At 34.6% G+C, this 27,446-nt stretch overlaps 1 protein-coding gene across 1 annotated transcript in view; it reads left to right on the plus strand.

The window, feature by feature from the left end:
• LOC148956332 (uncharacterized) overlaps positions 1–27,446 on the plus strand; it is a 98,561-nt gene that overhangs the window by 11,088 nt on the left and 60,027 nt on the right. The window contains exons 3-5 of the mRNA XM_089094984.1: positions 6,149–6,272; positions 15,542–15,773; positions 25,117–25,364. Coding sequence (XP_088951110.1) covers positions 6,149–6,272; positions 15,542–15,773; positions 25,117–25,364 — 604 coding nt within the window. The remainder of the gene's footprint in view (positions 1–6,148; positions 6,273–15,541; positions 15,774–25,116; positions 25,365–27,446) is intronic.

The following is a 27,446-nucleotide window of genomic DNA, read 5'->3' on the forward strand; positions in this document are numbered from 1 at the left end:
AGATTGAACAAAACAGTAAATATGTTAAATAAAGTAATGGACTGAAATATTTATCATATAAGCCTGCTGAACTATATTTGCTTTGCCACTTGGTGGCGTCATTCCATGGTAATTAGGGGAGGAGGGGGGGTATTTTTTTACATCAAGGGCGAATTTTTTTATTGTCAATAAAGTACTAAAAAAGGCCTTTTTAATGGAAATACCCAAAAAGGCATTTTCAGATCTTCGGGGTGGCAATATCCCTCCTCCTGCCTCCTTTGATGCTACTGATGATACTTGTCTGCTTTAGAATTCATTTTTCAGTAATAGTCACATTGATTAGCTTGAAAATATTTTGATCCTATTTTTTTTTATGTAGATCAGTTAGTGTTGTAAATGGTAAAATTAGGCATTTCACTTATTTTACCATAATTTTACAGACCCCTGTAAAATTGGTATTTTACTTATTTTAATGACATATTTCGTGGCACCTTGTAGTTATCATTGTGCAAAACTAGGCTACCCAAAGGCTGGGAGAAGCAGGGTTTGGACTTGATACTGTTATTGTGATTTTTACTGGAGACACAGAAGGATTAAAAAAGTAATATAATTGTTAATTGCACTCCTTAATTTCGTTGTGAAGTGTTTATGATTGAGTGATCAATTGGTATTCAAATAGCCCTTTTCTTACAGCATATCACCTTATTTAAATTTGCTTATTCTCTTTTAATGAACAGTTTACTTAATCTTTGCTCCGAAAAAAAATTTATAGATAACAATAGCATTTGGTCTGTGGGTCTGTAGCAATGTTACCCAGTCTAATGCCTAGAACACAGGTAAATTTTCTCGGTGCCGATTCGGTAAATTGATGTCGATTTGCAAAGAAAACGGTGCCAATTTGAGCTTGAAAAATTTTCAAAAACAACGCCGAATTTCATCATGGTCATAAACAAAGTGAATCCTTTCGTTCTATTCAGCATGGAAATAAAACAATCTGAATAATAATAATAATAATAAGAGTTAAATATTTAGTAATGAAAGAATTTAACATTTTTTAATTAAATAAATATTTGGATTTTTTTTCTAATTATACTCGTAAAAGAACCTAACAATAATAATAAAACAACTGAATAATAAGTTGAGATCAATCTTGCAACTATTGATAAGCTGCAGCTGACAAATGATGTCTGTATCCATGATTTTTAGTTTTGAAAATCTCGCCCAAAGGGCATTTTTTGTACCGCTATCGTTTGCCCACTGAGCTGCTGAAAGAAGTGCCCGAAAGAAAGCAACCTATGTTCTAGGCTTAAGGCCCAAGACAAAATGGGTGTTTTATACCAAGCATTTTTTTTTTTTGCCATTATTACTCTAGTGCGGGCCCACTCCGCGGTAAACATTCTACCGCTGCAACATCAATTGATCATAATAGATCATAAGCCTTTTTGTGTTTTTAATGAAAGCAATTGAAAAAAAACAATTTGCCCCCCCTCTACACATTGGAAAATAATTGGATTTCCCTCTTCTATATTTGTAAGAATTAATTACACTGTTAAATATAAACTGTAGATTATCTTTAAACCCACACAGAATTTTATCTTAGGTAATATTCCAACATTGGAAAATTATAACCACCTTTTATAAATGCGCTCTACCTTTCAGATACGTTTCGTTAAGTCAGACGGCCTTTTAGCCCCAAGACACATTTGGTGTTTTTTACCGAGCGTTTCTTAGTGGTGTGTAGGATAGTATTGCGATGGACACGTAGGGCAGAGAAAAAATACGCTTGGCAAAACAAATGTCGACGGCAGCAATGCAGCCGTCTATTGTCAAAACAATATGATATGATTTATTAACACTAAAAGCCCTACTGGGCTTTAACACGGTTAATACACATTACACTTCGAAAATAATAAATGAAAACACCCTTATTATAAAAAAAAATAAGATAAAAATATACCTAAAGAAAATGATCTCTATGCTCCATGCCCAGTCTAATATACCTTCCCAAATTCTTTATCCCCAAAAAATTTCTATCTCTTAATATATTACCCACCCATTCCTCCCTTTCAACCCCCCCCCCCCCCGAAAAATTTCCTCTCTCAAACCTCTTAACTCCTGAAATAAACATAAAAAATGAATTAAATCATGATTTTGTGCCCACACATTGAACAAAAATAGGGACCAGCCTTCGACCTAATCTTCCCCAAATAAACAAAGGGCAAAATAAACGACTGTTTATTTTAACGCTTGCCCCGAGATGGAAGCGGAACAACATGGAAATGGAACACACTTGGCGTTATTATTATTATTTTTTTTTTATACTGCTGATAAATGAGTGTGTTTGCAGAGGGTATATCATAAAAAAAGACTAAATTGGAAGTCATAAATGATATTTTCTTCCCTGGGAAGGGAGTGGACGATATGAAGAAAATGCTAAATAATTTGATTAGGGAGTGTCCAGAAATTCAAAGAAGTTTGAAATGTCTGGGGATTGGGCCAGAATTAGCCCCTGCCTTCGACCCTAAGCAATTCAAAGCCTATTTGTTGTAAAATGAGAATTAAGCAAATTTATGTGCCCTAACCTAAATAATATTTTAATAAAAGTTAAATTCTTTTACGTTAAGAAAATTTCTACCTATTGGTTTTCAAAATAGAGGAGGGGTATTATCTTTTTAAGCCTAGCAAAATCAAAATCTTTAAAAATTTCCATTAAAAGCGGAAAAAGTAGACAAAAAAATGGTCAGCTGGTCTTCTAACTACGGGGCAACTCTAAGACAGCAATTTTACCCTATATTTTCTAGGGAATACCTAATTTTACCTTATTTGACCAATTTTACCTTATTTTACCAATTTTACTGGCCGGCTTTTTATTTTACGGTAATTTTATAACATCAAGATCAGAGTTATCTGCGCCCCTGGGAGAGTGCAAAAAAGAATCTTTGAGAGGTGATTCTCTGAAAGCAAAAGCCTTTAAAAGCTACATGGATTTATTGGAATATTAAAATCTAATAATCATTTTTGGATGTTCTGCTGTTTGATGTACATAATCAATAAAGATGACCGTCTTACCATCATATAAGTACCGTGTGAGCTTAAATACATTTCCAAAATCTACTTCTGTTATTTTCACTTCTTTTCTGTCCACTGGCGGACATTACCCTCGTTTTCTCGGCCATTTAACTTTATTATTCATTTATTATTTTTTTCTTGTTTGTCATAGGCTACGACATGTTAGGTTATAGACCATTTTATGATCAAATACTGTATTGATTATAACTAATTTTTAAGCCTATAAAATCGCATCAGTAAATAATCATTACTATTTTATTTCCTACACCAGATTTACCTTGGCTACAATGCAATCTATCTCTAGTTCTACCAACCTGGGTATTAAAATCCCCTAATAAAAAAACTTTATTTGTATTTGGGTTCTTATCTTTTTGTTCCTATAGCTGTAAGTGGACTTCATGTGAGACAGTACTTTCTCCATCAGTCAGTTCTACAGGGCATATACTACTATAACTGATATATTGTACTTTCTAATTGTAAAATGAGCAAGTAGCATTCCATCATCAATATTTTCCCAACCTAAGCAAGACTTACAGATTCCTTATTCATCATTTATAGATTATGAGTATGCGTTCGATTCTGTTGATAGAAGAGCTTTAGCAAAGGTCTTATCCTTGTATGGTATACCAGACAAATACATTAAAGTGATTAGTGCTATATACGAGAGTAACAACCCTGCGGTTCAAGTAGGAAATGAGGTTAGCAGCTGGTCTCATATTAAATCAGGAGTTAAGCAGGGTTGTGTTCTATCCCCCTTTATATGGATCATTTTGATGGACTTTGTCTAATGGAGTACAGGAAATGCAATGGGATAACACGGAATCAATTAGGGAGGAAAAACTTTCCTGGATTTAGATTATGCTGATGATTTATGCATCCTCGATGAAAGTTTGTGCAAAAGGAATAAACTTTTAGAGGTTTCGCAATTTCAAGGTTCCAAAATAGGTTTGTAAATTAATGTCGCTAAGAATAAAAAAGTCGCTAAGACTAGGAATAAGTGGAGATGAAAAGGTGATGTTGGGTAATGAAAAGATTGATCAGGTCGACAGATTCACTTACCTTGGTAGTATTATTAGTAAAGACGGTGGGAGCGCTGGAGATGTTAAAAGTAGAATATCCATGGCTCAGGATGTTTTTTCCCATTTAAAAAAAGTTTGGAAGAATAAGAAGATAAGTCTGCAAAGCAAGATTAGAATATTGGAAGCTACAGTGAGACAGTAGTCAAGTGTGGTTCTGAAGCATGGGCGTTTCGAAAAGCGGATGAAGAATTGTTGGTTGTTTTTCCAGAGAAACTGCCTACGGATTGCTCTGGGTACCGGGCTGACTGACCTTATTTCAAATAGTAGGCCTTAAAAAAAGTTTGGAAGAATAAGAAGATAAGTCTGCAAAGCAAGATTAGAATATTGGAAGCTACAGTGAGACAGTGGTCAAGTATGGTTCTGAAGCATGGGCGTTCCGAAAAACGGATGAAGAATTGCTGGTTGTTTTTCCAGAGAAACTGCCTACGGATTGTTCTGGGTCCGTAGCTGACTGACCTTATTTCAAATAGTAGGTCGTACGAAAAGTATGGTTCAATCCTGCTTTCTAAGACTATAATAAGAGAAAGGTTGAGATGACTAGGGCATTTTCTGTGGATGAAGGATGACAGATTGCCGAAGACTGTCCTTTTTGACCAACCGTGTAGGGCTAAACGAAAGGCAGGCTGTCTTAGGTTGGGGTGGGAGCTGGATGTCATAAAGCAAGATTTAAGGGAAATGGAAACTTCCTGGGAAGGTGTAAAGAGAGAGACTTTGAATAGATTGGGATGGAGGAAGAGCCTGCGTAGCTGTCTTGGCCTCGGGCAGCTTGGTGCTGCGGTGAGTTGTAAGTAGTAGTAGTACTAGTTTTTCATCACGAGGCCTACTCTCTGCCTATGCACCCCACTCTTCGTGCTTGAGTAAATAAATTCTACTAATTTTATGTTCCCTACCCGTGATATATGGGTTTCTGAAACTCCAAGCTCGTCCAGTTCAAGATGTCATAACTCTTCTGTCAAAATGTTAATACAATAGGTGTTTTTTAACCTTGTAGCATTCTAAGTATCAATTTTCATATTTTTTGTATTATTGAAAATATTATTGCCTTAAGGAAAGTAATGGGTCCCAAACCAGTGCAGGACATGGACTAATAAATCTTCTTAAGTCCACACAAAGCACTTATGCCGGCATAAAAACCAGGTAGTAAGAAGTCCCTGGGACCTCCAGTGTCAATGGATGGCTTTATTCAATCCTGGACCAACCTCAGTCACAACATGGTTTCTACATATGGTGACGCTCTTCTATCAACAACAGTCGAAATCCTGAACAGGCATTTTCAAGCCTATTAGCTCCAACTCAGTATTAATTCATGCCTACAAATATCATACTATCATGGGGAGGCAGCCCACAATAGATAACTTATCTAGGAAGAGGTTTTTCAGCCCAAACCCAGAAGAATTGTCAATTGATAGAAATCCAGTGCAAATTTTGTGTCATTTACTAGGTTATAATTTCCTCGAGGGTTGCCACTCCTCAAGGTCATCATGCAACACCATTTACAGACGCGGTTCTAGTTACGCAATCTCACTGCTTCCCAGGTTTTGCATATGTTTTTTGTTGGCGTTTTCATTGAGAAATGCAATTTTTATTTTCGTGAACAAAACTAAAAAAGAACACCCCCCCCCCTTCTTGATTTTGAAAATTACATTTATCCTTTCCCCGTTTACATTTCCTTGAATTGGTGCAACCGTAATTGTTATGTTATATCAAAATCCCTATATGCATGTATTTAGTTCTTTTCTTCCTAGCCCACTGAAAATGCACCATAAAATTCGATACCAAATAAAAAGACAATATACTTAAGTAAAAAGATTGGTTTATCTTGGACACGCTTGTTGACGAACGAACATTTTTATGCAACAAATACTATCTGCATTCTTTCTCAGGACAAGCAAAAGTATAGGATTAGTTCATATTTAAGTTGCCGCTAGAACTTCTACTGGACATATATGTGTAGTGTTATAGTATCAGGAAATGAAATAGATGTAGCAAAATAATATTTTATAAGTTAACTTTATGTACAGATGGCGCCACCTCCTCCACCACCTGGGGGACTTCAATCATTGGAACATAGACGGCTTGCTCCACCACCTCCACCAAGAAACATGTTTTTACCTTCTCAGATTACTAGACCACGAACACTAGCACGTAAGTTGGAAATTAATATTCACACCAATCTGGCTCTTGAAATTGCTAGTTTTTTTTAAATAATAACAGAAATTTTAAATTGGTTAAATCTGTACCTCTGTTTAAAAAAAATTTAGGCTTATTTTACTGCTGAACATTTCCTAAACTGGTATTCCGTCACTGCTAACTAAAAACTTGGTCATTTTGAGAAGTCAAATGTCAAGTTGGCAAAATCAAGTCTAATTATCATGTAGTGCTTCCCACTTTGACTCAAAAACTTTGTCATCAATTTATTACTGAATCCAAAACTCTTGACTCCAAAGCTCTGATTATGGCCTAAATAAAAAAAAAACAACAGATTCCCTGGGATATTAGAATCAAAATGTTTCCCAGAATTGGCATGTGTTGAACTCCATTTAACCGGATTAAAACCATTAACAATAATTGATTTTAAGTTGTGATGACTTGGAATAGCTATAAATTATGGCTTCTGAATTTATAAAACCTAAAGTAACACCAAATTCGATTCTATAGTTTTGAATATAGCCTCACTGAAAAGCAAATTTCCTGGGATACTAGAATCAAAATAGTTCCTAGAATTAATATGTCTCAAATTTCGTCGACCTGATTCAAGTTCCTAATGTTAAGTTGTGAAGTTTTGTAATAATCATAACTTCTAACTGCTGAATAGGTTAATCATGGGAAAGAAATGCCGTCTTAAACTAATCTGGGATTTCACCTAAAATTGCCAAAACTTAAAAGGAAAAAAAAAGAATTGATTTTGGACCAAATAAAATAACCCAATAATTTTGTTGTTGGTTTTTGACTTTTGTTGGTTTTTTACGGTTGTGTTTTCTAATGTTTAAATGTTCGACAGCAGTCCCTAATTCATGATAATGCAGTAACTTGCCGCAAAAAGCTGAATAAATAGGATGAAAAACACATACGCGTGTTTCTACTTGAAAGCGCAGCTGTTTAAACCTGGTGCTAAGGTTTGCTGTTCTCCTTTCTGAGGAACAACAAGAAAGGAACACAGGTTATGGTGCCATGAAACAAAATGAAAGTGATAAAACCCGGCGTGTGTCCACTGTCCAACGACTCATGAAAAGGATAGAATAGGGCCTCATCCTAGGGTGTATCTGAACATCCACTCCCGCTTGAAAATTTTCCGATCAATACCATGGTCTATAAAATGCATATTGTTTAGTATTTATCCCCTGCGGAAACAAAAAAAAGAAGTAAAAAACCGCAAAAACGGAAATTTGCAGTTGCAGTTACTATAAATGTTGATTCTTTGAAACCAACACCTGAACTATCAAACCTGATAAGATGTGATAGTCGACAACCTGGGCCATCAATTCCGACAATACCAATACAGGCAGCTAAAGCAAAGGCCCTTGCCAAACTGTCTGACTTAATCAAAATCCAATAACGTGTCAAAAATGAAGAGCAAAGACACGGGCGGTTAGAAGATATGCAAAAACAACAATTCTAGCATGTCAAAAATGAAAACGAAGAGCAAAGACACATGCGGTTAGAAGACATGCGACACCGAGCATGTGAGCGAGTCAAAAATGAAAATGAAGGGCAAAAATGCGTGGTTAGAAGAAAAGCAGCGGCGTGTCAAAAATGAAAAAATAGAGAAAAGACATACGCGGTTAGAAGACATGCGACACCGAGCATATGAGCGAGTCAAAAATGAAAATGTAGAGCAAATACACACGCGGTTAGAAGAACAGCTTTGGTGTGTCACAAATGAAAACGAAGAGCAAAGACACACACGATTAGAAGAAATGTGACACCGAGCATAGGAGCGAGTAAAAAATGAAAATGAAGAGCAAAGACACACGCGGTTAGGAGACATGTGACACCGTACATATGAGTGAGTCCAAAACGAAAGTGTAGAGCAAATACACACGCGGTTAGAAGAACAGCTTTGGCGTGTCAAAAATTAAAATGAAGAGCAAAGACACACGTAATTAGAAGACATGCGACACCGAGCATGTGAACAAGTCAAAAATGAAAAGCAAAGACACAGGTGTTGAGAAGACATATGACACCGAACATGTGAGCGAGTCAATGAAAATCAACCTTGACAGCGAGAATCGGAAAGTGTCAAAATTGAAAATGATAGCGAAGCTAATTGGGTCTGGGATTTTGACATGGATATGGTCATTAATGCCTACCATACCTGTGTTAAAACAAAAAAAAGGTTCGGTTATACGTATGTCATAATGACGAAAGACAAGCTGATGTAAAACGAACCAAAGAAATTGAAAATGATAGCGATGATGATTGGGTTTTGGATTTGGAAATGGATAAGATCATCAATCCCTACCATACCTGTGTTAAAAAGAAACAAAAGTTCGGCGATACGTATGTCATAATGACGAAAGGCAAGCCGAGGTAAAACGAACCAAACAAATTGAAAATGATAGCGATGATGATTGGGTTTTGGATTTTGACATGGATAAAATCATCAATGCCAACCATACCTTTGAAAATCAAAAACCTGGACTAGATAAATCGTTGGAACAAAAAGAAGTTTTTGTCCCGCCACGTCAAGAATTAAAAGAAATAAAGTTCGATGATATGTCTTTCATAATGACAAAAGATAAGCCAAGGTAAAAGAAGACGTTTTTGTCCCACCACCTGAACAAGTAAAAGAAACAAAGGTTGGGCGATATATCTTTCATAATGACAAAAGAAAAGCCGAGGCAAAAGTTAAAGGTCCAATAAAAAAAAGTAATTTTACAAACGCACTGCTTTTAAGTTAAGGTCCATTGTAACATCGTGACATCAAGAAAAGGCTCGAGTTGCCTGCGTTTACAAGACGAGCAATAATGAGAATCCATAAATAGAGGCCTGCCGCATACCGAGTGCCGGGGTCCGAAGGCTAAGCCGCCGTTCTCCCGGTACTATATATATATATATATATATATATATATATATATATATATATATATATATATATATATATATATATATATATATATATATATATATATATATATATATATATATATATATATATATATATTGTGTGTGTTTGTGTGTGTGTTACAGTGCGGTGAATGTCTGCAAATTGGTGAATGTCGATATTCACCGGTGAATATCCGAAATACCTTTTTGAATGTCACCATTGCCAGTCAATTTTTTCAATTTAATGCAAGGTTTGGTGATGGGAGGTTAGGTTAGTCGAGGTTAGGTTGGCTTAGGTTAGCGTAAGTTAGGTCTTTAGCCCATTTCTAATATTTAGAACCAAATTTAACCTAATCTAATCTAACTTAACCTAATCTAAAGTAACATAATCTAACCTAACTTTAACTTTTACCATCATAGACTGAAAGAGCTGATTCGCAAAACTAATTGAATCGAAGCAGAGAAAAAGGATTTCGAACATTCACTGGTGAATGTCGACATTAACTAGATTTCGGACATTTACCATAATATATATATATATATATATATATATATATATATATATATATATATATATATATATATATATATATATATATATATATATATATATATATATATATATATATATATATATATATACATATATATATATATATATATATATATATATACATATACATATATATATATATATATATATATATATATATATATATATATATATATATATATATATATATATATATATATATATATATATATATGTATATATATATATATATATATATATATATATATATATACATATATATATACATATACATATATATATATATATATATATATATATATATATATATATATATATATATATATATATATATATATATATATATATATATATAGATATATATATATATATATATATATATATATATATATATATACATATACATACACATATATATACATATATATATATATATATATATATATATATATATATATATATATATATATATATATATATATATATATATATATATATATATATATATATATATATATATATATATATAAATATATATATATATATATATATATATATATATATATATATATATATATATATATATATATATATATATATATATATATATATATATATATATATATATATATATATATATATATATATATATATATATATATATATATATATATATATATATATCGGCGCTGGCACTGCGCCGATGAAGGAAGGCCGGCGGCGGCGGGGCCAAAACAGCGCGCCGCCGGTAAGATGGCGCCGCGCCACCTGCGCGATCAATTTTGACCGCAAACATTAATGTTTTATCAGTCTTTCTCAAATCACAGCTTAAATTTACAACAGATTCGAGCCTATTCTTGAGTTCAAAAATTCACAAGTCGCTGGCTGGAAACTGGTCTGCTTCGTTATTCATCAAGAGAAGTAAAAATCTGGTAGAAACGAAATGGCTGTGGCGTTTAAGGTTCTATTAGCTATGTATTCTGAACATAAATAATTATCAAAATTAGTAGGATTTCTTTTCATCGAACATTACTGCATACAAAACTTCAAATACCGTATCACAAAATTCGTCAGTTATCTGGGTAAAAACTTTGAATTTAACTTTGAACTTGGAAGCTTAAGTTTTTTCATAATGCCCTTTGCCTATATCTGTTTTGTCACCTTTAAAACAGATGAAATGGGCGACTTTGATATTGATTGTTTTTTTTTTTTTTTTTGCTCTTTTGGATTCCTAAAAATCCTTATTGTAATAAAAAATGGTTTTTAATAACAATTTAAAAAAAAATTACATTTTTAAGCTTTTTTGGCGTCTTTATAGAATATATGTCATGTAGGCTAAGGCTGAACTGCTGCTTTTTTATTGCTTTTGGCTGCTCTTTTGGATATTATTCATTTTTTTCTTTTAGGGATTCATTCCAAATTATAAACTCATAATTTTTTCAGAAAGAAGATTGTATTTTCTATGAGGCGTTCAACTATTGAGTATTAAACATTAAGAAAATCTTATCTAAAAACAGCAAAAGAAAAAAACCCTGCAAACTTATTATTCAGGTGTAGAAACAATCTGTCGGCTGTCAATTTCAAAATCCAACTGAAGGCTGAAGCTCTATAGTAGTGAGTGCGTTCTATAATTCTATTCAACTTGAAAATAAAATTCTTGACTACGAATGATGTAAGAAATAGCGATTGGGAAACTGCATTCGAAATGATTTAAACTCATTTCATAAAGACGACACTTTTTTTTGTCAACATATGAAGAACTGTGTATATTGCAATGTTTGCAATTGCATATTGTATCTGTCTGGTTTTTATGCAAAGTAACAAAAGAGACGAAAATTAACGAACAAGAGAGTAGTGAAGAATTATGGTATGCAAAGTAATATTTGGCAGGGAAACTCACTGGTAATAAATCACTAAGGGTGGCACCGTGATTGCGTGATTTTCGGGGAACCAAATTTTTTTCGGGGAAATACCCGAAAATTCGGGGATAGTGGAAGCCCTGCTGGATCTCTAATCAGGAAAATCGAAATACTAAACCACAAGAGAAGGAAAAGCTCCGACCTTGCGGTTGACGCAATAAAGAATTGCCGCAAAATTAATTTAAAGTCGACCGAATGCCGCCGCTTCTGCCGGCGGTGGCGCTCCTGCGGTGAGCCGGTGGCGTTGCGACACTTCGGTGGCGGCCGACCGGGCCTCTCGTCGGTGGCGTTCGGTCGATCTGCCGGCGCGGGGCCGGGGTCTATATATGTATATATATATATATATATATATATATATATATATATATATATATATATATATATATATATATATATATATATATATATATATATATATATATATATATATATATTTTAAGCATAAATACCTTGTCACCGATATTAGGATATTGCTTGAAGCTTAGCCTGTTCTTAATCTGTTGTCCTTTGCTTTTTTTCAGTTACCCAGACAAATTCCTTCTGTTTTGTTCATCTTAGATAAAAGGATATAATTGAGTTTCTGAATTCTTTAATGCCCCTCTATTATTCAGACCTTATTTAGAATACTGTTGAAGATATAGCTTCCGAGTAAAACGTGCAATGTTTATGTGAAACATAACAAAATTTATAGAAAGGAATATTGTTACATTTTTAGGAGAAATAATGTCAGGACAATTGGTTTCATGAATTTCTTGCAAGAGTTGAAAGTTAAATCGAAGGGTGTAGCAGTAGGTAATTTATTTTAGTTACGGGAACCTGTATTGAAGGGTGACTGTGTCAGGGAAACGTAGAAAGCAGAATAGTACAAGTATAATACACTTAGGTTCAAGTTATAGGCGTATTAGGGGGTGAAAGAATCTGAATAGACTCAAAATATTGAAAGCTTGTGATGACTGAAGAAATGAGAGCAGTATATGACATAAGCTACTAAAATATGTTAATTGAAGAATTTTTTAGGGACACATCTTAGTTATGAGGTGCTATGTGCCAGGAACGACGGAGTTTGAACTATATGTACCGTGAAATAGTGAATTAAGTAGCTCGATATTCTTGGACACATTGTATTAAGCAGCATATAAGAAGAAAAGTGGTCTTTCAAGGTTAGGTTGGAATGAAAATTCTGCAAAAGGGTATGAATCTTAAGGGGATTTGGTGTTACGTAGTTAAAGCAGGGATAGCAAAAAGGAACAGGGCACAGGGGTTATTATTTTCTTTATGTTAGCTTTGACATTTTAACAATGTGATGGGATTATAATATTAAAAACTAGCAACATCACGCTCATAAATGAAAGGTATGAGTATTAATCTAATACAGGAGTCTGGTTTAAACAGACATTGAACTCGTTATTGCGCTTCGAAGATTTGGCCAATGATCCACTGATGGCCTGGGCAGTGGCCCACCTTTGCAGAGTAGATTGCAGAACTTGGTCTAACAAATGGGTTACATGTACTGAAAGATCCTTATGACAGGTGATAATGGAACGCTTGATCTCCACCGCAATTACATTATTAAACGTTGTGTCCCTCATTTTGTGTAGAGCTTTTGCTTGTGATTCTTGTATGAGGAATTATATTTCGAACGAAACTGAATATATTTGAGTTAAAATTGCTTTACAATGTTTTAAGGAATATTCTACTGGTGAGAAAATAAAATTAATGAATGAACGAATTTATTTATTTGCTAAACTCAAATATTACGTTGCAACAAAATAATATGGTTTCAACGGAGGGTTGAGCTGGTAATTATTGGATTTAATGAACATGAGAAATTGACTATTCAACATGAACTAAAAAGTAAATAAGCAAATAAATAACAAAAGTAGAAAATAAAAGATTGGACAAGAAAAGTAATGCTAGGCTGGCAGTGCAAGGGCACTGTCATGGGCGAACGTACAAAAAAACAACAACAATAAAACAGAATTAGAATATGTCTGTCCTCCATCATTCAAACTTGGTTAATAATAATTAACAATGCTTCCATTTCTACTATATTTTAGAGTAGACTACTTCATTTTGAATGTTTCTCCTCTAATATTTTTAGACCTACTTTAGTACTTTGTTTCTACTTTAAATTTGCATTTTCCACTTTTTTCATTGCCAAGTCTTTGGATTTTTTTTACGGAAATAGGAATTTCGGATGCAACGGCGGGATTTTGGCAAAAGGGATTGACAAACGTTCTTGCTTTCGTCTGACTTGGATAGGCCCGTGAAATTTGAAACAAAATAACCAACGTGGAAGGAACTACGTGATAGATAAATACAAATTGAAGCACCTATGCACATTTCCGATTTTACTTGCTTGAAAAAGAAGTGGTAGAAGTTGTGAAGAGCCTTTGTCAGGATTTCATGCTAAAAGACTATTTGAAACAAGTTGAGTCTAGTGACCACCCGTCTGTTTTCCTTACAAAGAAAAGATACAAAGTTCACGGAGAAAAGCAAGAGCATCAAGGAGATTGCCCAGAAATTTTATATTGAAGCTGTGTCCCAGCTAGTCGACTGATTTCCGTTTGATCACGACATTTAAAACTTTGTAGAGATTGTAGACCCAAAAGTCGCATAGGATGGTGATATTCTGTCGTTGCGGCTTTTTTGCCTAAAGTTCGGGCACTCCTCGTGGGATTTTGGGCTGGTTGAAAAAGTATGGCGGGCATTGATGCTGCTTAGTCCAGACGACAGTTTGCTCAGTGGCGGAAACCCGATTGATTTCTGGAATTGGGTGTCGTCCATCAAGACGCCAAGTGGAGTGCTAAGGTTCACTAGTGTTCTTCATGTCACTTGGTTTATTTTTGAACTTCCCTGATCAAATTTTGTTTTGGAAAGACTTTTCAACGTTCTGAAAACAGTAAAAAATGAAAAGAGGAATGGGATCAAAAACGTAACTTTGGCTGCGACGATTTTTGTCAAGTATGGGATGAAGTGTAAAGGCCCCCCTACGTTCACCGAGAGCTAAATAAAAAAAAATGAAGTCCATGAAATCTGATACGACTGCGTCCAAATGCGTCACTTTTTTAGGCATTTGGAAAGACGACGGGGATGGCGACGACAACGATGACTCGGGGTATTAATCTAGTAGTTGGTGTTTTCTCTTAAATCTTATTATTTGGTAATTTTCATTGAATTTTTCTGAATACGGTTTAAAGTGCGTCTACATTCGGTATTTTCTGGAAAACTGGGAGTCAGGTAGTAGTCTACACTAGTTAAAATCGAATAATTCAAATTCCTTTTTTTAATTCTGTAAGATTGGCTTGTTATTTTTTACACCGTTAGAAAATTGACTTTTTCTGTTGACATATGGTTAGTAGATGATCTATATAATTTTTTGCGGCTGGTTTCCAATATCATTTTACATTTTTTTGCAAAATTTGGATTAATTTGGATTTAAGAAGAAAACAAAATTACTTTGTTGGACGGTTTTTACCTGATTGGGATTTAAAATTCAAAATAAAACGATCCATAAGAAAACCTTGCCAAAGATTAAAAATACTTTTTTAGTCCTAAACCCTCCCCCCCCCCTCAATGTAATCTTGCTGTAAGACTGACATTAAGTAGGAGAAGGGTGAATCATACTTCATTTTGATTTAACATTTAGTAAATTAAATGGTTGTCACGAAAATAAATTTTTACCTGTAAAGTATTATCTTTAACTACTGCTTTGCTCTTGTTAAGAAAAATACGAAGCTATTTAATTGTTTCCTGCCCTTTGATTTGCCTGATCTGTACTTTTTTAACAGCCTCTTTAAAAATTGTAATTTACTCCTCTTCCGTCTAGCTATCTGTGTGTGAAAATTTAGCTGATTGAGTTGAGCATTTAAGATTTCGAAGAATTATTTTTATAGCTCCACCCCCACCTCCATCGGGATTCATCAGGGTGCCTATCCGAGTGGGTCCAGTATTTCAGCCAGCTATGGGTGCACCAAACGTTGGCTCCTTCGAGCCTACTATGAATCAAATGTATAATCAAGGGCAAGTTTTTGCTGGACAGGTGATGTCACTACAATCTACAGTTCCCAGCATTAGAGAGGCTCCTGAACCACCACCAGAAAATGAAGCTACTAAACTCGTTATCAGGTGGGTTCAGTCTACTAATTTTGACCTTTAACAAAACAAGTTTTGTCTGTTTTTGTCTTTACATCATAATTTTTATTATTTTTATTTTCTAAATAATGTTAAGTCTTACAAATAGTTCCAGAATTATAATCTGATACTCATGAGTCTTTTATTCAATTGGATGGTGAGTCAACTCCTTGTAGCATACAGGTGCCTTGAGCCAACATACCTGCAGACGGTCCTCCTCCGCCACAATTTGTTTATAGCTCTACTCTCCATCCCCTCCCCTGAGCTTCCAATTTCCTTTAATTTATTTCTTTTAACCCCCTCCTGCCCCATTTAGGGGTAGCCTGCTTTTCATTCATCCCCTGATTGATAGACCAACAAGCACAATCTCTGGTAATCTGTCATGCTTCATTCGTAAAACATGCCCTAGCCGTCTTAACCCTTTTTCAGTTATAGCCCTAAAAAGAGGAATTCAACCAAATTTTTCACTCAAATTATACGGTTAGTCAAACGAATACCTAAAACTATCCTGAGACTCATTTAACAAATCTTCCTCAGTTTTTCGAAGTGTCTACGTTTCCCAGCCATACTTGACAACTACAATTGGCCTGAATTTGAATATTCTAGCCTTAATTTGCAGACTTGTCTTCCTATTCTTCCGAGCTTTACTCAGCTGTGAAACCCACCCCCCCCCCTCCTTGGTTTTATACTTCCTAACTATTATACCCTGTGTCTTGGCTATATCTTCACTTCATCTATCATATTTACTGATAACATTACTCAGACAAGTCAAGCTGTACGCAACATCATTTATTCCTAGTCGAAGCGACTTGGGCTTCTGAACATTTCGCTTACAAGTCTTGGAGAGCTATACCATCCTATTTGATACCATCTTTTTCCCGTAGCCCCTGCCGTGTTCCGTAGGACAAGATCCATCAAAACAGTGCTTATAAATGAAAATAGATACAACCCTACTTAACTCCGGATTCTACACCGAACCAACTGCTAGCCTCACTTCTTGCGTTGACCGCATCCATTCTATTGTTATACATATCACTTATCGCTTTCGTTTACTAATCTGGTATACCACATGCCTGTCCATAGTCTGTAAAACTGAGAACCAAAGGGTTCCGATAATTTAGAAATTTCTCAGTTATTTATTTAGGGTAGAAAATTTGGCCCCCTTCCTAGAACCATGCTTTTCTTCTGTTAAAACGTTATCTGCAGCATCTCTCAGTCTAACAAGTGCCATCGTACTAAGCAATCTGCTTCCGACAGAAACCAAGCTATGTTATCTAGAATTGCCACACTCTTGTCACCTTTCTTATAAAGGGGTTTAATGAAAGCTTCCCTAAATTAACCAGATATTTCCCCTTTTTTTAAAATCATATTTACAGTCTTCAGTAATTTATCTCTGACTTCATAATGACTGTATTTCAAGTACTCATTAACTAGGCTATCAGCGCTTGAGTCCTTATCATTTTTCAAGCCTTTTAGTACTGTCTCTTAACTCCTTTCAGATTGTCTCCTCTCAAATTGTCAAAAACTTTTTCATTCTGTTCTATATCGTTTCCTGCAACTCTATAACGCTTCCTGCATAAACCGTTCTGCGCATTTATATTTAATGTTTTCCTTACATCACTAATGGAGGCCTCGTTCCTATCTTTAACTAGGACTGCTTCGTCTTACTATCTTAACATGCCAGTACAATATCTTACTGTTATGCCAACTGGCTGCGTGTTCCAGATCCTTGGCAATTTTATCCATGGTACTCATTTCACATCTTAATTCACATTTTAAGGTATATGTTCCCTCTAAAACAACCAATTTTGCGACACACCTCCAGCTGCACCTGCAACTTGCAGCAAACTGAATAAATACTTATATCATTGCATTCATTAGTCTCAGATCTGTCCTTTCACCCTGCCATAATTATTACATTACTTAAGCTTTTGCTTAAAGAAGAATGTAAATCACCTTAAAAAGCGGGAAAAATTTCCCTTATTTTTGCGATTTTCAACATGTTTTCAAGGTATTTTTAGTCTAAAAAACTATACACCGGATTTCAAGAATTCACGTCGGTCGATGGATGGAACTGAATCTCAGCTTGAAGTAATAGTGCAAATTTTCCTCTCCCTTTGATATATTAAAATTGTAGGAGAGCAGAAAACTAATATACCGAAACTAGCACAGTGAACATAAACCTTTATGCCTTTTATACTTTCCTCTCATTCTCGTAAGGTCCTACCACTCAGAAACTTCTTGTAGAAATCCCTTCTCTTTTCCACCAAGAGAGAGAGAGAGATTTATTTTAAACAAACAATCAATTTAACATAAGTTTAGTGGCCACCCCAAGAAGTAAAAACTTGTCCAAGGGGGTGGCAAAAATACACTAACATAACAAAAAGCAATAAAAAAAAAAAACGAAAAAAATAATAACCTATCTATAAAACAGTCCTCAAACAGCACCACAAACCTTAAACCTTAACATATTCATTAAATTTGCAATCATATTCATAATAATCACCCCCAGGAGCCATAAAAATTTACCAATATCATTATTAAAAAAAACAAAAAAAAAAAAAAAAAAAAAAAAAAAAAAAAAAAACTAAAATTCATACTTACTAAAAAGCATCCCTTTAATTACTATCTTAAACGAAGAAATATCACCTATATTTTTTATATTTTGATCAAGATGGTTCCAACTTCTGATCCCCCTGTGAAGCAAAGAAAACATCGATCGGGCCAAAACTACCAGTGGAATATTAATCTCTGCAGATGACCTAGTATCATAATCATGGACAGAAGATCTCAGGTTAGCCAAGCTATCAAAACACGGGAGGTTTATACCCCTCTGAATCCTAAAAATGAATAGAAGTGTATACAACTCCCTTAATCCAGAAGCTGGCAGTATCTTTACACGCTCATACACGTTTCGTACCGAGTCCCGGGGTTGTAGGCCATCTAACAGCCGAACAGAGTTGTTTTGTAGAACTCGTATTGGCCGAACAATAGAAGGAAATGTTCCAAGCCAAACGCTACTACAATACAATATATATGGATGGATAAGGGAATAATAAATAAGGTGAATAACAAAAGGAGGAAAAAAATGCTTAAGTTTTCTCATTATACCCAGGTTCCGAGACACGGTTTTACAAACATAATGTACATGGCGCTTGAATGATAAAACATCATCAATATAAACCCCCAGGTACTTATAAGAACACACCCGCTTTACAGCTCCATACTGTGTTGCAATATCCTGAAACCATGGATAAAAATCTGGTGAACGGGAAAAAATAACAAAATTAGTCTTACCCAGATTAACCTTTAATCTATTTACCCTCAACCAGGAATATAACCTATCAATAGCATCTTTCATCGATGTTTGAAGTAATTCTTCTGTCTTCGCGGTACTAACAGCAACTGTGTCATCAGCAAATAATGACACCGTCTCATTCCTGGGATTTTTGACCATATCACTAACATTAAAACAACAACCTGGGATACAATCAGGCATATCATTAATATACAATAGAAAAAGAATCGGACCAAGAACTGACCCCTGCGGGACACCACTAGTCACTGGGCGGGCGCCTGATTGTATACAAGTCATCTCTACAAACTGGTACCGGTTACTAAGGAATCTCCGTATAAAGTCAAGAGCTTTACCTCGGATCCCATAGACCTCGCATTTTTCCAGGAGTAGGCCATGGTCAACTGTATCAAAAGCCTTCTGTAAGTCTAGAAACACTGCACCAACCTTAAATCCTTCATCTAAAGCTATGTTAATTATACTAGTCAAAAATATCAATGCATCCTCAGTCTTCCTATCTTTTCTGAAACCGAACTGATTATTATTCAACAATTTAAACTTCTCTAAAAAATAGGTCAACCGATTACTAAAACATTTTTCAATAAGACGAGAAATAACTGGCAAGACTGATATTGGGCGATAATTACCCAAATCATTTCTATCACCACCTTTATAAACCGGTGTCACTCTTGCATTTTTTAAACAATCTGGAAACCTTCCTTAACGGAAGCAATCATTAATCAGTGATGTCAGAACACCAGATATACAAGGGAAAATGTATTTTAGAATTTTTAGGCTAACTAGGTCACTACCGGACGAACTATTTTTCATACTATAGATAATATCCCTTAACTCATCTAATGTAATCATCTTTAGATTTAGCGATACATTTACAGGCGATGGTAGAGTAGATCCAAAGGGTGGTTCATCTGGAGACGAGGAAATCATCTCGGCTATTTGTAGGCCTACTGAACAAAAATGATTTAAAAACTCATTACATATCCCAGTACCATCTGCAATTATAACCTCATTAACAGTCACTTCTGTTGGTAGAATATTAGACCGCTGACCTATAACATTACGGATTATTTGCCAAGTTTTCAACGGGTTACCTTTAACATTATTAAACTTCATACTAAAATATTTTTGTTTAGCCTCACGGAGGAGATTATTCAAACAATTACGAAAAACACGGTATCGCTCTTTATTCTCATCCGTCGGTCTTAAAGCTTGTGACTTAAACAGTCTATCTCTTACATTTATTTTTCGAAGAAGGTCATGCGTTATCCATGGCTTCCTCCCATTATGTTTTCGACCATTCGAATTCTTCACTGCTCCCACTTTCTTAACCATTTCTAAAAGCTTACTATAAAAGAGTGAAAATTTAGTATTTACATCACTCTCATTTCCAAACAGAGATACCCAATCAATATGAACCATATTATTTTTTAGTTTCAATAGGGCACTGCGATCAAAAACTACAACTCTTTTACTCCGTTCAGGAGTTTCTCGCTTAGGGATAAATACCTCAAAATCTGCAAAAACACCAAAGTGGTCAAATTCCACATTTACAAGAACTCTTGGCGATCTAAAAGGTGAATTGGAAAAAATATTATCCAAAAGTTTTGCAGACGTCCTAGAAACTCTAATTGGGATATTAATCGTTGGGAACAGCCCATAAGACATACACAAATTTAATAACTGAGAAGTCACAGAAGACTCCATATCCAGCATGTTAATATTAAAGTCACCTAAAACAAAACAAGAGTTATTACTAATTTGTACTTTTGCCAGCTGTTCATGAAGATTCTCAAAAAATTCTTGAATAGAACCAGAAGGAGGCCTATATACAATTACTAAATATGTATCAACATTATGCAATTTAGCTTGTAAAACTAGTGTTTCACGCACCATTTCCTTATATTCACTTAGATCGTGTCGGACTCTTGCATGGAGATCTTCACGAACATAAGCCGCAAGACCCACGTGTTGACGTAACTCCCGGTTCCGATTAAACAAAGTATATCCAGGTATATCTAAAAGAGCAAAATTCTGGTCCTTCAACCAGGTCTCCGTCAAAGCAAACACATGGAAAAGATTAAGTTTACCTAGATTCGCCAAAAAATCAAATGTCGTATTTAAGCCCTGACAATTCAAAAGAAAAATCCCAAAATCTTCCGATCCACCATGCCGATACTCAACATCATGAAAATCATAACTAAAAACAAATTTAGAATCCTCAGGGGGTTAAAAGCTGGAACCACAAAGTCCAAATTTCTATTAATACATTCATTAAAATAATTATAAAAATTAACCTTCTTATTTTCCAAATCAATTATACTACGAGCCCCCAGGGGTAGAACAAGGATCTCTAACCACTATCTATTAAAGATCCAAATGGCCTGTGGTGACGAATAGGGCATGTACCAATCACAATTAAAGATACTCTCTCAATACTCACAACAAAAATGAAACAAAAATAATCAAAAGAAAAAATGAAAAAATAAAACACCAAAAGAAATAAGGTATAAATTCTAAATAAAGGCAAGCGAAGAAAACAATCATTATTAATCACCAAAGAGCACAACATAATCACACAGAGGGTATCCAATCTAAACTCTAACAGCCAATTAAATTACTTAACCTTACATCACAAACTATAAAAACAAATATAATTTTCCTTGATTAACAACAAACAAGCAAAACATTCACTTCTGATTTCCGAATCGACCTTTTTGACTACGCCCTCCATAGTCATGGCTAATAACCGGTCTAGCAAGTTCAGTAATTACATCATTCTGAAAATACTTAGAGATCGATCCATCAGGGCGTTTAAATTGAACACAAGGTGGGAAAGATTTAGAAACCCATGCATCAAAACCTGCATCTCGTAACTGGGCTCGCTTATTAAATAAAATTTTTCTAGCCCGACGTAACTGAGGGGTAGCATCATCACTAAGAAACAATTCCTTGAATGGGCCAATATTCTTATTCTTTAGTTTTTTTGCACTGCGTAATAGACCAATTTTTGTTTCCTTGTCACTCAGTTCAACTTTGAAAAATTTGGCATCCTTCTTACACTGAATAACTTTAAATGGTGGTACTGTAGACTGTTCTAAACCCACTTTAAACAATATCCTGGAACAAAGCAACAGCAACATTTTCACTTTCGCAACCTGCATTCCAAACAATTATGTTTTTACCCCTCTGTTCAATTTCCAGTTTAGTAAGCCTATCCGACATTTCCAATACTGAATTACCCCGGGCCTTAGCTTCATCAAAAAGAACTGATAATTGTGATTCCAAGGATTAGTTCTCATTTGTTAGAACTTCAATTCTACTATCATGAATAGCAAATTGAGATCCCTGGTCAGACTGGGTCACCTCTATTTTGGAAACACGATCGTCTAGTGCTTTTAACTTATCGTTCACCATGTCTAGTTTTCTACCATTTTCTTGGACAGCTTCAAGTACTTTATTAAAATTCTGTGATAAAGTTTCCACGGTAATTTGGGTGATAGAACTTCCGGTACTAGTAGATGTAGAATTCAACGGGTTTACTGAGTCCTCAGCAGGACGATTACGTTTACGATTACGACCCATACCAATTAAAGTAAAGAGACTTCGCCCACTTCAAATAGATAAATTGTTTGTTTACTCACTCTAATTTTAACGTACTGTTGGCTTTGGCCGTTAATTACTAGCACGGCTAAAAATATAACCAGGAAAGGTACGCCTCAATAATGGCTAAATATCAAACTTGGGTGATAGAAGCGGCAACAGGGGAATATGGGCTTCGAAAATCCGTGAAGTAATCCAAATCTGCCACTGAACACTGATAACCAGCACCCTCGTGTGAACTATGCTGTTACTCGGGCAAGAGCATAATGATAATTCAAAAAATTAAAAGAAACTTACTCGCAAAGGGGGAAGTTTTACTACCTCCCAAAAAATCCAAAAAACGTGCTGTTTATAATCCTTTATATCCTAAGTTCTATAATCCAAACGTTGCGCAATTATAAACCTTTTTCACTCAAATGTAATAACTATAGTTATTTACTGCATATATTGATCTTCACAGTACCACAGTAAATTAGATTGCACAACTAACTAATCTGATGGTGCTCGTAAAACGTTCCAATTTCGTTATGAAATAAATGTTCTTTTACTTCACTGAGATTAGATTGCGAAACTTACTAATTTGATTATGTTCGAAAAAATATCGGTTTTTAGATAGGTGTTATCGCTTTGAACTCTGAATGAAAACCTGTGTATATATAATTAATAAGGCTGGTCGCTTCACCATCATGTGAATACCGTGTTAAGTAATGGGTCACTTTATGACTAAATAATGCTTTGGTTGTAACAAGACTATTGTACCAACAGATTGTAGCAGTCAATTACCATTGCTATTTTCCTTCTCTGCGCCATATTTTCTTAAGCCAGGCTACTATCCTATTTGTAACTATTTGTATATATCCCTATTTGTACCAACCTCGGCATTGAATTTCCCTTAAAAATATTATATTTCTACATAGGGCCTTGTCTAATTTATTTTAATTACTTATATGCAATAAATTTGGCGAACTGAAAAATTCTTGGTACAAAAACCATCCTCGTGCTTTTGATATTTTGAGCCAGAAACACTATTTTTCAATTTTGTTTTAAGTATCATAGCAGAGTATGAACATTAGCATAAAGTTTGAACTTAGAATATTTGTAATTCCTTAAGAATTAGTAAAATGCCAGGAATAAGTAAATAGACTATAATAAATAATTGTGTAGAGCAATCTTGGCTGCAAACGGCTGGAAGGGACTGAATTTTAGTTCAAAGGCCCCTAGTTCTGAAAAGTTGAAACATAGTCTGCCAAAAATAACCTTTCTGTCTGACTTTGACACACACCCTCCTTCCTCCCTTAGAAAACTATTGTCTATGCATAATGTTCAATTTGACAAATTATTATTCATCTGTTTTAACGGTGGTAGTACTCCTATTCCTGGTTGTTAGTGTGCAAATAAAGAGCCGACCCTAATTTACAGGATGCTTCTTTCAAGAAGGAGTCAGTGTGTACATGCGGGCTCAGCAGAGGCCCAGACAAGTGGGGATAAACTCGTGTGTTTGGCTTGTCAACATAAAAGTGCTGGTAAATGGTGTATCAAGATAGCTGAACAAGTTTAATAATTGGGTCAAAAGCTCATATTTTGAAAAGGAGAGGTCAAATTTACTTAGTTTTGAAGGGTTAGGCATGTTTTGGTTACCTTCCCTAGCTTGCCAGCATGTTTATATATTTGCATCCTCCCACATGAAATGGGGCATTTACATTTTTATTTTCTATTCCTGCACCTTTTATGTAATTTTTTTATGGTGTTTGGCCGGAACACCATAAAAAACATGGTTTATGGTTATTGTGTAAGCACACGATAGCATACTACACCATAAAAGTACAGCTTGTGTGTTTATGGTGTATAGTTTAAGCACATATTTGTGCCTTTTCGTGTTTGGTAGTAGACATCAGGGCCTGTCTAAGAAAACGTCGGATGTTTTCTGAAGAGAAAGTGTATGATTAGAGTGCCAGAATTTAGCTCTCTAATCGATGGTTAAACCTCAACAAAGACAACAACTCCAGACTAAAGACTTTCTGGTTGCATAATAAAACGAGGTGATGAAATCAGCTAATATTTAATAACATTCCTGAAAACGTTCACGCGTCTAGTCAGTGTAGCCAATCTATGACAAGTTCACCTACGTCATTGACGTAGGTCTTGGTATATCTTACAGACATACGCGGTTATCATAAACATAGGCCTCTGTCTGTTTCAGAGATTTTCTACGCTGACTTATCGTGTTTTATGCTGTGGAAATGTTTTATTCAAGTATTTTTATTTGATTATCATAGCTAAATAAATTCTCCTTTATGTTGGAATAATAAGAGGCGAACCTATAATGTCGTTCCTTGAGCCTATCAGACTTAGAAAGGCTCACACATGAAGTTTTAATTTATCATGTTTTTTGGAATGTTCGCCACGAGTTTCTTATTTCAGTGCTGCACCTCAACGGTATAACAAGTCAAAAGAAAAGACAGAAGCAAACGTAAGCACTAGTGTGGAAAACAAAGTAGAAACAATAGAAACAAAGGAAGAAATAAGTCTTGAAGGCAAGCCAATAGCTTTAACTACCGGGTCCGGTGCAACAAAATCAGATAAAAAGTCCAAAAAGAAAGAAAAGAAAATAATCCGTGTTGCTGGAGGACAAGTTTGGGAAGACCCGAATCTGCAAGATTGGGATCCTAGTGAGTACTTTTTATATCGTATTAGTAATATAATTCTCAATATGTTGTCCGAGTGCTCCAACTGGCATATACCATTGAGTATGGTTCAATGAGTAGGCAAAATCAAAAAGTATATGAAAGCCACGAGGTTCGTACATTATAGAGATGTACTTTACGTGGTTCAAGTTTACTCTTAAATCTGATTCTTTTGATGTATCTATTGGTATCAAAATACCGTTTTCTAGAGTTTCGGTTACCATTGAGCCCGGTCGCTCCTTACAGTTCGTTACCACGAACTGTTTGATACCTGCATCTATTTCTAGTTTTGCGTAACTACTCGTCAGCTATTACCAGGAAGTCAATCCAAAATGTGTATTTACATGCGAGAATACCTACGCACATTTATAGTTGTGCTGAACATAATTTAAGTGGTTTATATTTATAATTGAACATAATTATGCATAAAGTTTTACCAGGAAGTCAAGAAAATTTTCGGAGGGGGAGAATTTAAGTTTCAAAGAGTGTGTTTATAGGCCCATATTTTTCTGCCATCCTTGGGAAGTTGGTCAGATGAATACTAAGCGTAAGAAGTGATAAAAATACAAATTATTATCTTATTGTCTTATATAAAGATTAATTATTATCTTATAATAATAATTAATTAATTATCCTATACAAATTATTAATTATTATCTTAATACAAAGAAGTTAAAGAGGAGGATGAACGCTCAATGTGCATATGTCATTGCTTTTTTTATTTCACTATTATTTGATATAATTCGCATATTCACTCTTCAAACCAGCATAAATGAAATTTAAAAAGAAAACTATTTTCTTCTTAAGAAAGTAACCTTTAAACCTAAAGAAGAACAGAAATTATTTTATATTTAAAGAGCTATAAATCCCCAGGTTTTACGATAAAGTTTAACTTGTGCTATAGTGGAATGTCGCTCTTTAGTTTCGTAGGAAACAAAGTTCATTTTATTTAATATCTTGAATTTTAGTATCATTAAGTTTGTAAAAAATTTTAAGTGGTTTTTATTTCAACATTATTTTTGGTACTTGTGTATTATACGCCAAAGACTCAAGTTTACGCTGTCTAAAACTCGAGAACAAACCGGTTGCTTCGTTAGTTTCTTTCAGCTTAGCGTGAGACAAGACAAAGACAAGTGACAGAAAAGATGGAAATCATATAATTTGGGGTATATACTTGCACATAAGGGGGTGGGGGTAAAGTATTCGGACTGTTTGAAGTTTGAAAACAGTTATTCCTACATAATATGCAGAATAATTTTACCTATCACATTTTGCATGCAGACCCGCTATACTTTACCTCCCCCCCTAATGTGCAAATATATCGCCAAATTTGTTTCTAAAGTATTATATTTCTATTATATTTTGTGATATTTCGTTAGGTTGAGCATCAACGAAACAGGTTCTAATTAAATAAAGCATTTAATTGTTTCGCGTATAATACCCAAGTTCCTTATTTTTAACTGATTGCTTTAGTAACAGAATAGCAATCTACTGCACTGCATGTTCATCAACCCAAAACAATTGGAACTAGTCCTTGGTTAATTTTCTTCTTTCTAATTAGAAAACGGATTTGACTATATATTTAAATGAGATATAATGAGTATTATAGATATATCTAGGTAAAATAAGAGAAAGGAAATGGTGAAAAGATGAATTTCGCCTTTAAGTTAAGAACAAATTTTTCAACCCAAGAGTGAAGAAACATTAAAAAGAAAAAGAATTAATTACAACTAACGATCCTATACTATTTTTACACGCACGGTACCTGCCTAAAAGATAGTCGTCAGTACCTTCACGTCGTCGAAACCAGATTAAAATTTTCTTTTGTTTATAGTGAGGTTGAAGCCTCAGATAATTTTGACGATGAAATTAAGACTATAATAATGTAAATCTTTTTAAGGAGAAGGCTAGGGAAATATTGCACTCATATTAATATTTTGTGATCTACTGGGTTTCATGGGACGTTCATTCGTTTTTTGCTGTTGTTTTTTTATCCCAAAAAACTCAGACGACAATATACGCTTTTCCAAATCTAGATTTTAGCTTTCATTTATAAGATGTCTAAGC

Source organism: Artemia sp. Qi Xiang Cuo, chromosome 1 (assembly GCF_049724085.1).
Source record: "Artemia sp. Qi Xiang Cuo chromosome 1, ASM4972408v1, whole genome shotgun sequence".
NCBI lineage: Eukaryota > Metazoa > Arthropoda > Branchiopoda > Anostraca > Artemiidae > Artemia > Artemia sp. Qi Xiang Cuo.